Below are 13,558 nucleotides of genomic sequence, written 5' to 3'. Positions count from 1 at the left end.
TTAGTTGTGCAAGCTTGGCTAAAGAATCGCGCACCTGGCGAGAAGTCAGTTTTCTGGGCCCTCTTCGAACAAACTTTCATCCAAGTTTACAACTGGGGCACACAAAACCTTAAGCTTTTGATGTCCGTGTTGCAGTGTAATGTAGTACGTCAGATGCTATCGATTTTGGAGGGCTTAGTGCCGGTGAAGAAGGAGGAGGAGCAGGCAGTCAGTCTGTCTAGTAAAGAAACAAACGACGGTAAGTATTCGGCTTTGTAGCGTTTTATTTTCAAACTTTAAATTGCCTGCTCTTATAAGTGTGCAAAAATGATACAGCTGAATCAACGAATACGGGCTCTGCGTTGTCGCATTGCAAAAGTAAAAGAGTTGCACAATACATTTATTGCATGAAAACAATATGAATAACTTATGTATATGTATATGACTTTATTATATAATACATACAAACCTATGCATGACAATACATATTGCAGCAACAAAAGCGGAAAAACACAAAATCATAGCGAAAGTGAATGAAGTAAAGCAGGAGCGACGAAACTCCGCCGCCAGCGGGGATGGCGGTAATGTATATGCAACAGCTTCTCAAACAAACATTTGTCACAATTATACGCACACCTTCTCGTACTAACTCAATTAACTACACATAATCTACATAAATACATACATACTCACACCCATGTACACATATACATATTTACATTTATTGGTGCTGTCATCCCAATGAATGCGTTCTGTTTGCTTTTGTTTTGGTTTTTTTGCTAGCCAAAGTTTCTTTATAGGAAAACTAACAAATAAACCACAAAACTTTTCTCGAGCACTCGAGCCTAAGAACTCTACCTGCACTACACCGTCAACTTTTAATTCGTTACTTTCTGTTAAGCAATGCAAGTGCATTTACGCTATGTACTCGAATGTAGCTTAGTATATAATATGCATATTGAAATATGTATTCATACTCACTACATACCAACTACATAGTGTTAATGCACACCGCTTCTATCCGTCTATGTGTAATGTCTGTGTAAATGTGTGTATTTTGTGTCTGAAATTATTAATTTGGCGCATTCGCGTGATACACACGGATTCGATGTATACAATTGTCTATTTATAATTATTTAATTGTGTGTAAGTGATCGTGTTTATTTTGTTGACCTTCCCATGTATTGTCAGTTCTTATTCTTATTACATACGAGTATGTATGTTCTTTTCGACGTGTTGTTACTGTTTTGTTGTAACTCTAAATCTTCTTGTATTTATTTAATTGTTGGACACCTATTCAGTAAAGCTTAGAGAAAGGAAATTGTTGCCTCACGAGATTATTACTTTTTATTACACTCTTCACAGATGAGCTTCCTGAAGAACCGGCTGTGGAGGAGAAAGAGGACACTTGTACACCCGAACACTTGCATCGACTATACATTTTTGCGCTAGCTTGGGGTCTCGGTGGATATCTCAATGTTTCTGATCGCATACGTTTGGATTTATATGTCAAAGAAGCTTTCCCTCAGTTGGACTATGCACAGGCTACGAACAGTGAAAATAGTATTTTTGATTTCTTCGTTTCTGAGACAGGCACGTGGCAAGCGTGGAAGACATTGGTCACTCCGTATATGTATCCTGAGTTATCTACTCCAGACTATCTAAATATTCTAGTACCCATCGTTGATAATGTACGCATGGATTACCTAATCGCTACGATAGCGAATCAGGAACGTGCCGTTATGTTGATTGGCGAACAGGGTACCGGCAAGACAGTGATCATGAAGAATTTTATGAAGAAAATGAATCCGGAGGCATATATGGGCCGTTCTTTCAATTTTTCATCGGCCACTAGTCCATATCAATTTCAACGTACTATCGAAAGTTATGTGGAGAAACGTGTGGGAGTTACGTTTGGGCCACCAGGAGGACGTAAGTTGATTGTGTTCATTGATGATGTCAATTTGCCGGAGATCAACGAATGGGGCGATCAAGTGACGAATGAAATTGTTCGCCAAAGCATGGATATGAAAGGCTTTTACAGTTTGGAGAAGCCCGGTGATTTTACAACAGTAGTGGATGTTCAATATGTTGCGGCAATGGGTTTGCCGGGCGGTGGTCGTAATGATATACCGTCACGATTAAAACGACAATTTTGCGTATTTAATTGTAATATTCCGGATGATGAGTCGATTGATAAAATATTTCGTGTTATTGGTGAGGGGCATTATAATTCCAAACGTGGTTTCACGTCTGAAGTACGCAGTTTAGTTAAGAAGTTGATTGTTGTGACTCGTCATTTGTGGCAGCGAACGCGTGAGAAACTTCTACCCACACCTGCCAAATTTCATTATGTTTTTAGCTTGCGTGACTTATCGCGCATTTGGCAAGGTATGGTGGGTACTTTGTCAACTGTTATCACGGCAGATAGTGTGCTCATGTCATTGTGGAAGCACGAATGTACACGTGTATTTGCGGACCGTTTTACGACCTTTCAAGATAAAGAGTGGTTTAGTTCGGAATTAGCTTGTCTTGTGCGTGAAGAGCTAGGTGAGGCATACTCGCAGATGATTATTCCGAACCCGGTGTTTGTCGATTTTATGCGCGATGCACCTGAGCCAACAGGTGAGGAGGGAGAGGATGCTGATATGGAATTACCGAAAGTCTACGAACCGGTGAATTCTCATGAAGTGCTCCGGGAGCGTCTCGTTATGTTCCTCGCACAGTTTAATGAAATGGTACGAGGCTCTGGGATGGATCTGGTTTTCTTCCCTGATGCTATGCTGCATTTGGTGAAGATTTCTCGAATCATTCGGCATCCGAGGGGAAACGTCATGCTTGTCGGGGTCGGTGGATCGGGTAAACAATCCTTGACCAAATTGGCATCATTTATAGCTGGCTACAAAACATTCCAAATTGCTTTGACACGTTCTTATAATGTAGCCAACTTTCTGGAGGACTTAAAATTATTATATCGCACCTGCGGTGTTCAAGGCAAAGGAACCACATTTTTATTTACCGATATGGACATTAAAGAAGAGGGATTTCTTGAATACCTCAACAATATACTATCATCTGGTGTGATATCAAATCTGTTTTCTCGAGACGAACAAGCTGAAATTGTACAAGAATTGACTCCGGTTATGAAACGAGAAAATCAACGAAAAACAGCGACCCCGGAAAGTGTGATGGAGTTTTTCTTGGCCCGCACATGTGCCAATCTTCATGTGGCTTTTTGTTTCTCACCAGTGGGTGAAACATTCCGATCGAGGGTGCAACGTTTTCCGGCCCTGGTGTCCGGCTGCACAATCGATTGGTTCCAGCCGTGGCCAAAGGATGCACTCGTCTCGGTGGCAAGACACTTTCTGAGTGACTTTGAAATTGAGTGTACACCGGCTGTGAAGGAAGAATTAGTAAATGCGCTGGGCTCTATACAAGATATTGTCGCAGAAACATCGTTGGAATATTTCCAGCGTTTCAGACGTGCAACACACGTGACACCGAAGTCATATTTGAATTTCATTTCTGGTTACAAGAATATATATCAGCAAACACAGAAAGAATTGCGTGATGGCGCAGAAAAGATGGACACTGGGTTGGAGAAATTAAAGGAAGCCTCCGCTTCAGTTGAAATATTGAAAAAGGACTTGGTGGTCATGGAGGAGGAGTTAGTGGAAGCCTCCAAAAATGCCGAATCTGTTTTGGTAGAAGTAACCGAAAGGGCAATGCAAGCCGAAATCGTAAAAAATCAGGTTCTTATTGTGAAAGACAAGGCTGAGGCATTAGTGGCATGTATTGCACAAGAAAAAGCACTTGCCGAGGAAAAATTAGAGGCTGCCAAGCCGGCACTGGAAGAAGCCGAAATGGCATTGAATACAATAAAGCCAGCGCACATTGCAACCGTACGCAAGTTGGGTCGACCACCACATTTGATTATGAGAATCATGGACTGTGTACTGATTTTATTTAAAAGAAAATTACATCCCTGTATACCGGATTCTGGAACACCGTGTCCCAAGCCGTCTTGGCAAGAATCTTTAAAGGTTTATTTGTGAATATATGATAAAATTAATTTTACATTATTTGTGATTTAGATGATGGCTAGCGCAACGTTTTTGCTACAATTGCAAAATTATCCAAAAGACACAATAAATGATGAAATGATCGATTTACTACAACCGTACTTTCGCATGGAGGACTATAATATGGACATGGCAAGGCGAGTTTGCGGAGACGTAGCTGGTTTGTTGTCTTGGACAAAAGCTATGTCATTTTTTCACAGTGTTAACAAGGAAGTGCTGCCATTAAAGACAAATTTGACTTTGCAGGAGGCGCGATTGAAGGTGATTATTGTAGTTTCAATTTATCAAATGAAATATCGGCAAATCTTCAGTATAATGCACTATTACAGGATTCAGACACTTATCGAATTATATTTATTTTTTAGTTACCCACAATTTTTAGCTTTAACTTAATAATATATTTGCAATCCACTCTTAACTGCATCACGTGAACGTAGTATATCGATATAAGTTTATATAGTTTTCATACTTTTTGGATGGGAAGTTCATTACTTTTTCTGTTATGAAGATTATTTTATTAATTTAACTTATCTAATGAGTAATGGCTATTTGTGGTGGACACTTACGGAACTCAGTTTTTTCGATGTCATTGTTTTATTTATTGGCAAATTTCCTTAAATTTCTTTAAGATATATAATATTTCGTTTGCTGTCTCTCTCATTTTGATTGCCTATATATGTACATATGTATATAGCTAGCCATGGATGACTTGGCTGGTGCTGAAGAGCAGCTACGAGAGCGAGAAGAGGCACTTCAGGCCGTCAAAAATCAGTATGATAAAGCCGTTGGTGAGAAACAAAGACTCACCGATGCTGCCAATGTCTGTCTGCGGAAGATGACTGCAGCAACCGCTTTAATAAATGGGCTGTCAGATGAAAAGTATCGCTGGACAAATCAGAGTAAAGAGTTTAAAATACAACTAGGCAAGCTGGTGGGTGACGTTCTGCTAGCAACAGGCTTCCTCTCATATTGTGGTCCATATAACCAAGAGTTTCGTGCAAATTTAATCAGAACATGGATGGGCATACTAAAACAAAAAACTATACCATTCACGACTGGCTTGAATATTATTAATATGCTCGTCGATTCCTCAACAGTGTCAGAATGGACATTGCAGGGACTGCCAAATGATGAGTTATCGGTACAAAATGCCCTGATTGCGACAAAATCAAGCAGTTACCCATTATTGGTAGATCCCCAAACACAGGGAAAACTTTGGATAAAATCAAAAGAGGGTGAAAATGAATTACAGATTACGTCATTAAATCACAAATATTTTAGGACCCATTTAGAAGACTCATTGTCGCTTGGGCGGCCACTGTTAATTGAAGACGTCGGCACCGAACTGGATCCAGTGCTCGACAATGTGTTGGAGAAGAACTTCATCAAGTCGGGTAGCATAGAGAAAGTCTTGGTGGGCGACAAGGAGTGTGATGTGATGCCAGGTTTTATGTTGTATATAACTACTAAATTACCAAACCCCGCGTTTAGTCCAGAGATAAGCGCTAAAACTTCTATAATTGATTTTACCGTCACAATGCGAGGGCTCGAAGATCAGCTTTTAGGACGAGTGATTCTTATGGAGAAATCAGATTTGGAAGCTGAACGTGTCGCGCTCTTCGAAACCGTTATGACAAATCAAAGGAAAATGAAAGAATTGGAGGCAAACTTGTTATACCGGCTTAGTTCTTCACAAGGATCATTGGTTGATGACGAGGCCTTAATTGAGGTACTGCGTGTTACGAAAACTACGTCCGAAGAGGTCAATCAAAAATTGAAAATTTCTGAAATAACTGAACGAAAGATAATGAAGGCTCGGGAAGAGTTCCGCGCCGTAGCAGCACGTGGCTCAGTACTTTACTTTCTAATAGTTGAGATGAGTAATGTGAATGTAATGTATCAGAATTCTTTGAAACAATTTTTGGTTATTTTCAATAACTCGATAACCAAATCGACCAAATCAAATGTAACTGAGGAACGTATAATTATTATTTTACGCTATCTGACCTATGAAGTGCATAAGTTTACAAATCGCAGCCTGTATGAACGTCACAAACAGTTGTTTACTTTAATGTTGGCTATTAAAATCGACTATCATAACGGCAATGTGACACATGAGGAGTTTATGTCGTTTGTTAAAGGCGGTGCTTCACTGGACCTGAACGCTGTAACACCAAAACCATTCCGATGGATCTTGGACATCACTTGGTTGAATTTAGTGGAGATAAGCAAATTGGAAACATTTTCAAATGTTTTAACACTAGTGAGACAAATAAACTATATTTAGTATGCGGGCGATTTTAAAACAATGGACGTATTTTTTTCAGATCGAGTTAAATGAGAAGGAATGGCGATTTTGGTATGAAGCTGAAAAGCCGGAGAATGAAGAAATCCCATGTGGCTATCAGACATCTTTAGATGGATTCCGAAAATTACTGTTGGTACGGTCTTGGTGTCCGGATCGTACGATTTCACAAGCAAAGAAGTATATAGAGGGTAGGTGTATTACATATTATTTGTCTACACATATAGCGCACTAATTATACGTGTATACACAAATATATTCAATTTACAGAATCCCTAGGTCCTGAGTACAGTGAAATGCAGATTTTAGATCTTGAAGAGACTTGGGCGGAATCGGAGCCCCGTACCCCGTTCGTTTGTCTCCTTTCTATTGGATCCGATCCTACGACACAAATTGCCGCATTGGCTAAACAAAAAGGCATTCGTAAGAGAATAACAGTATAACGTTGTTTTCACCTTGCACCACAAACATTTCTCACATTACACCTTCTCATACGGCTCTATGCGCCTGGATAAATACCAATAATGCCTACATACTTTTCTACAAATATTTCTCTTTTGTCTATCTTAGCTTTGAAATCAGTTTCAATGGGACAAGGTCAAGAATTCCATGCACGCAAAATGATAATGGACTCAATGTCCGGTGGTGGCTGGGTGTTATTGCAGAATGTTCATCTTTCGCTGCCTTTCTGCTCGGAAGTCATTGATATGCTGGTGGAGACGGAACACATCGATGATACATTTCGAATGTGGGTGACCACCGAGCCGCATGCAGATTTTCCAATCGGCTTACTTCAAATGGCCATAAAATTCACCAATGAGCCACCGCAAGGCATACGAGCAAGTCTAAAGCGTAGCTACCAGGTAAGTTGACACACAGTTTGTAGCACCATGTGTTAATATAATTGAGCAAGCGTGTGTATATGGTATGCTTTCGCGCCACCCGCAGGCTTTCACTCAGGATTTCCTCGATTACACCGCGGCACCACAATGGCCACCATTGCTATACACTGTAGCCTTTCTGCACACAATTGTTCAAGAACGAAGGAAATTCGGTCCGCTTGGTTGGAATGTACCGTATGAGTTTAATCAGGCAGACTTTGCGGCGAGCGTGCAGTTCATACAGAATCACTTGGATGAGATGGATCCAAAGAAGGGAGTCTCGTGGCAAACGCTTGTATACATGATTGGAGAGGTGCAATATGGTGGTCGTGTGACTGATGATTTTGATAAGAGGCTGCTGACCACTTTTACTGCAGTGTGGTTTTGCGAGGGGCTTTTAAGTAACTCATTCGAATTCTACATAGGATACAAAGTGCCGAATACCAAGAGTTTGCAAGGATTCGTCGACTATATAAACAGTTTGCCAGCTTATGACACGCCAGAGGTGTTTGGCTTGCATTCCAATGCTGACATCACGTATCAAATTAATTCAGCCAAAGGTAAATGCCATTCTTCTCTTATTGATACTAGTGCACTTGTGCAAAATGTCAGGTGGATCAGTTTGTGGAAGAGGTCAAAGGTGACTTCAGTTTATACATATATACACACTTAAATCAGACTACGTATATACTTTGAGCACTTTCATTTATTTAGTGTTAATTGAAATGTGCAGAATTGCTGAGCTAACGGTGTACTAAAGCAGATGGTATGGGCGTTTAAAGAAGATAATGAAAAGGAGAAACAGTGATTGACAAAAATTCGTGGGTAAAATTTTTGTGAAACGTAAGAAGAGTTATAAAATTGCGTGGGGTGCACATGTATTAAAATGAATGAATTTAATCTGCTTATAGTGATAAGTTATAGCTCTTCATAAAAGAGACATTGATATTGCCATTTTCAATATCTCATTTTGCCTCAATTATCCACTCACGCAAAGGTATTTTGGACACCATACTGAGCGTGCAGCCAAAAGAGGGAGGCGGTGGTGGTGGTGAGACTCGCGAGAGCATTGTCTATCAGCTGGCCGACGACATGTTGCGTAAGCTTCCGCCACAGTATAACGCTTACGAGGTGCGTGAGAACCTGCTGCGCATGGGAATTCTACTACCGATGAACATCTTTCTCAGGTAACTAGATGCTGTAGGGTAAAGTTGCGTAAACTGCAGCAGGTCTGCTTTTCCGAAATGTATTGTAAGTAATGAGCAGTTGTCAATTGCTTTAACAAGCATATACAACCATACATAATACGTATGTACAATTCTTTTTGTGTTCTTTTTAATCAAACCTTTGATAGGCAAGAAATTGATCGCATGCAGAAAGTGATTAAGAAGGTGTACACATGCTTGTGCGACCTGAAATTGGCAATTGATGGCACAATTGTGATGAGTCCAGCATTGAAGGAGTCCTTGGATGCCATGTATGATGCACGCATACCGGAATCTTGGATGAAGGTTCGATATACATACATACTTTCATGCATACATACACATTTTGTGCCCAATGTTTGTGATGGACGTGCATTTTGAAGTTATGCTATCTTTTGCTTCACTTGCGTAGTGAGTGGAAGAAATTCTTAGTTTGCTTTTATTTGAGTTTAATGTGAGTGTATTCCTAATAAAAGACTCCACAATAATCGAGATACATAGAAAATATCTGAACAACAGAAAGAATTTATTTCGTGATGTCCTTCTGCCTGTTTTGGATGAGAACAGTCAAAAATAGCAATTCTGACTGTTAGATGGCCCTATATCTCAATACAACTACGACTTAAAGTTTCTTTTAGAATAATGAGGTTCGAACCGAAGTTTTATTCAAAATCATTGTCTTTTAATACAGTTTGTTCCATATTATAAAAATAAAAAATTTATATTCCGGTTTGTACAGATTTAACTATATATATATATATATATATATATATTCCTTCGAACTTTGAATTGCGCCGGTTTGCTGGCTTTGTGGTCTTATGCTATAAACATATCGGCATAGAAACTTTAGCATTTATACTGTGAGGGTGTAAAATCTAATTCAAGGGACTATGCTTGTACTATTCATTATATAAATTTCAGTTTCTAGACATATAAGTTTCATTCCAGCGTCTAAACATATTTATTCCTTTATAGTTTTAATATAACATATTTTCTGAACAATTTCATTGGAATGGTTCATTTGTATATTCATATGTTTGGAAATGTCTTCATAGATATCTTGGGAATCAACAACTCTAGGCTTCTGGTACACTGAGCTATTGGAACGAAATGCACAATTTCGCACTTGGATATCAACAGATCGACCAAAAGTGAGTACTATACAATAAATCTAGAGTATCTTACAGCAGGTTAATTAAAAATGTTATTGCCACTTTCGTCATTTAGTGAATTCAGTTTAGTTTGATTTGATTTCCATTTCATTTGATTAGTAAATGTATAAGATCCATTTGTATTGACAAGTTATTACATGTTTTTCTTCCCATATGTTTCTATTATTCCCTCCATCCACTTCAATACGGTGATGGTTGCTGCCATCAATGGATGACCGCTGACGACATCTGACTGAATACACACAAATTCAATTTGTGAACTGCCGAAATGTGAATATATTACTAAAGGTATTTTGGATGACGGGATTCTTTAATCCCCAAGGATTTTTAACAGCAATGCGTCAAGTAAGCTTGTGTTTGTTTTCCTACAATCAAATGAATGAATATAGTCCTTCATATGATTATGTATGCACATCAATAGACGGTTGTCATGAAATATGATATGAGTGAGAGGTTGCAAGTGCCCATTTAACATATCAACTTTACATCATTATAGCAAGTTAATATACATATATAATATATTCTCAATTAAAAATAAAAAATAAAAGAAAGCAACAACCAAAGAGAAAAAATCTAAAGTTAAGCTAATTTAATATTTACGAATATATAATTCTGTGTTGTATTATTAACATTGTAATCTAATAGTTTTTTTTGTTTTCTATGCTTTTTCATAATTCGCCGAAACAAAGCGAACTGTTTCTTGTTGTTATTATCACACTCTTTATGATTTTTCCTCAACAACTTTTAATATTAAAACTTTTTCATCTAGTCATACGAGAAATGAACAGGTGACAGGGGAAGGCAAATATTAAAGAACGGCTCTAATACAGTTCATGACGCGCATACTAAACATACTTCGTATTTCTCACATTGTAACTTACTAGAAACATCAGCAGCAGAAACGGAAATTGCTATTTCGTAGTTAAGCGAAAATATATAGAGTAGATATTTTTCTGTTTTTAACAAACTTAGTTTGAGTGGTTGGGCTATGGGGTTGTATTCACATTATTAATCTTGAAGACCAGCTCATCAGTGAAGAAAATATCGAAACGGTGTTAACCTAGGATTAATTGTTATTTTCTTGACGTCATTAAAAGTCAGTTACTAAATTACTAAGTACAACTATTTATATAAGGGGCTTAGGGTAACTCACATGAATTACGTGACTTTATGAAATTTGTGTGTTTATGTGAGAGTGCACTTTGATCTCCCGTATTGTTATTGCTACTTTTTGGCATTCATACCTGTTTATTATTTGCTAGCAAATCTAATTTAATTATGCTAGTGCTTCATTTCAATTACAATATATATCCAATTCAACTCTATGTTGTCGTCTTTTTCATTACATACACTCGTACATGGACCACCGTTCGAACTCGTATTTGTGTTTGGTATTTTCTTTTTACCTTAATACATACAAATGGAAACGATTGCTAAAACAAACCTCGGTTGGCGTACTGGTGGGATTTTAGGAAGTGACACGCGCACACAAAGGCTGGGCACTAGATTCAGTTGTATTGCAAAATCAAATAACACGCTATAATAAGGAAGACATCTTGGAATACCCCACCGAAGGTGTCTATGTGCATGGCCTGTTTCTAGAAGGTGAGTACCAATTACCTGTTTGCGTGACCTGTGGTATGCCACTTGAATGCTTATGACCTTTCAGCTCACGTAGTCACCAATTTTTGCTTATAATGCTTTCATCAAGCCACACCGGTTTGTATTTTATCTTTTCAACTTGCTAGTTATTATGAATTTTTCCTATCCGCTTTGCTCTATGAGTCGCTATTTGTACGCTAATTGATTTCAAAAATTTTAGTCTGTATTGACTTTTCATAACATTTCTAGATGTCATAGTTCCACAACAAATATACTGATTTATAGTAATAAAAAAATATAAATAAAAAATGGAATTAGAAGCGGGAATATCAGAACATTTTAAACTCTTTTAAATAACTGTAGAATAACAGCTTGTAGAAACCACATTTTACGGATGAGGGAAAACATCTAGCAGATATATGTATGTACTCGTACGTAGAATCTCGTCCAAGATTGACAAATACAAATAGTGTGCACGAATTCTAACGAAAAGCTGCAACAAAATACTTGTCCATAAAATTCTTAGTGTATGCCCCTTAGAGAGTTAAAATAGCACATTTCACTTTTGAAATGAGCTTTCTCACATGCCAATAGCACATCTAAGAGTAGTAGAAGGATTTTAGTATGTTAGAACATTAACGTCAAAGCATATTCTACTTCTGGTTGCTTTTATCCCCACTCTCACATTTTTTCATCGTAAATCCATTTTCACTTAATTTTTTACCCTCTGGTCACTTTATTTATAAACTAAAACACACATGCATTTGGGAATATCTTATATACATATATGAGTATAAGTAAAATAGGAGAATGTACATAGACGTGTTTGGTAGCTAAATCATAACTACTACTAACTTTCGTCGAAGGGACGTATATATAACCATCGACGAGACAATAGGAAATAAGCTACCCACCAAATAGTACAATACTTGGGATACATAGTTGAAGCTAATATTTTAAGAACGTCATAAAGGATAGTTCACATTTCTTTGGATATGCCATTCTATTAATATAATAGTAACATTTTCACCAATTTTCGATTTTAAATCGATGTTGGTTAATTTATAACATAATAGGTAAATACAAAATGGTCACGTGGGCTTCACAACATCAAATATTCAGATATTCGCTGTATATAATTATAATATATGATTTCTGCATCCATTCTTTATCCATACTTTATATACATATTTACTCGTGTAGTAGTATGCACTTCATACTAACCCTCTTAGATTTCCTTTCTCAACCTAATAGTTCAAATGCGTACATACAAACATACATATATGTACGTATGTATAAATGGACACAGAAAATACGTTACACATTCGTTACATTAATATATGGTTAAACATTCCATGTCAGGTGCTTCGCTGGATCGACGCAGTGGCAAATTGGTTGAGTCAAAGATGAAAGTACTCTACGAACAAATGCCGGTAATCTACATATACGCCATTAACACAACAGCTGGCAAGGATCCTAAGCTATATGAGTGCCCGATTTATCGAAAACCACAACGGACCGACGCCAAATATGTTGGCTCAATTGACTTTGAGACGGATTTCAACCCGAAGCATTGGACGCTGCGTGGCGTTGCTTTGCTCTGTGATATTAAATAAACGAAATGCTTCATCTACAAACTTCGTGTTTGCGCTTAGCTTGTTCGCACCAGTAGTAATGAATTTGCTTATACAATACGATGATTGTTAAGTTAAGTCACGTGCTTCCTGCCTTCAGATAAACGTTTATGTGCTATTGTATTTGAGTGTAAGTAAATGTTGTATTTGATAATTGTGAGTTTGTTCCTAATGATACTTCATATGTATGATTTATAATGGACTTGCTTTGCAATCCAATAATGTCTCAACTATGTAAATCGAATTATAACGAAATGGTGTAAAAGTTTTGTATAGAATAAAATGGTTTACGAATGAGAAAAGTACTTAAGCTCATTAAAGTACGTACGTGTATGGATGTACACATATATGTCATCATTGTTCGGTATCTTCTCCTTGAAATACGAAAAACTGGAAGTTTCCAAAGTCAAAATATAAAGAAACACACAGGTTCACCATATTCTTCTCGCTTAAAACTTGCACAAGGTTCGGAGCTTTATTCAAATGCAGTGCAATATTCTTCTTGTCATAGATATAATGGTATCGAAAAACAAACTAAATTCGAAATTACGGTTCACTTGATTTTATTTAATTTAATTTCAAATACATAATACATTTTAATTTCAATACTTTTTGTATGTATGTATATCTGTATATGTATGTAAGTAAGTAAGTATGTATGTATATATAATAAATAATTACAATTTATGTTACTCATA

At 37.4% G+C, this 13,558-nt stretch overlaps 1 protein-coding gene across 1 annotated transcript in view; it reads left to right on the top strand.

The window, feature by feature from the left end:
* Window positions 1-13,478, top strand: part of LOC105208459 (dynein axonemal heavy chain 5) — a 30,604-nt gene extending 17,126 nt beyond the window's left edge. The window contains exons 23-36 of the mRNA XM_011178315.3: window positions 5-238; window positions 1,345-4,022; window positions 4,074-4,322; window positions 4,756-6,324; window positions 6,389-6,557; window positions 6,637-6,789; window positions 6,937-7,229; window positions 7,315-7,807; window positions 8,245-8,434; window positions 8,602-8,758; window positions 9,508-9,603; window positions 9,913-9,969; window positions 11,097-11,229; window positions 12,589-13,478. Of these exons, the coding sequence (XP_011176617.3) occupies window positions 5-238; window positions 1,345-4,022; window positions 4,074-4,322; window positions 4,756-6,324; window positions 6,389-6,557; window positions 6,637-6,789; window positions 6,937-7,229; window positions 7,315-7,807; window positions 8,245-8,434; window positions 8,602-8,758; window positions 9,508-9,603; window positions 9,913-9,969; window positions 11,097-11,229; window positions 12,589-12,842 (6,725 nt within the window). The 3' untranslated portion in view covers window positions 12,843-13,478. The remainder of the gene's footprint in view (window positions 1-4; window positions 239-1,344; window positions 4,023-4,073; window positions 4,323-4,755; window positions 6,325-6,388; window positions 6,558-6,636; window positions 6,790-6,936; window positions 7,230-7,314; window positions 7,808-8,244; window positions 8,435-8,601; window positions 8,759-9,507; window positions 9,604-9,912; window positions 9,970-11,096; window positions 11,230-12,588) is intronic.
* Window positions 13,479-13,558: the final 80 nt, after the last annotated feature.

This window comes from Zeugodacus cucurbitae, chromosome 2 (assembly GCF_028554725.1).
Source record: "Zeugodacus cucurbitae isolate PBARC_wt_2022May chromosome 2, idZeuCucr1.2, whole genome shotgun sequence".
Classification (NCBI taxonomy): domain Eukaryota; kingdom Metazoa; phylum Arthropoda; class Insecta; order Diptera; family Tephritidae; genus Zeugodacus; species Zeugodacus cucurbitae.
This window is presented reverse-complemented; position numbering and strand designations above follow the sequence as displayed.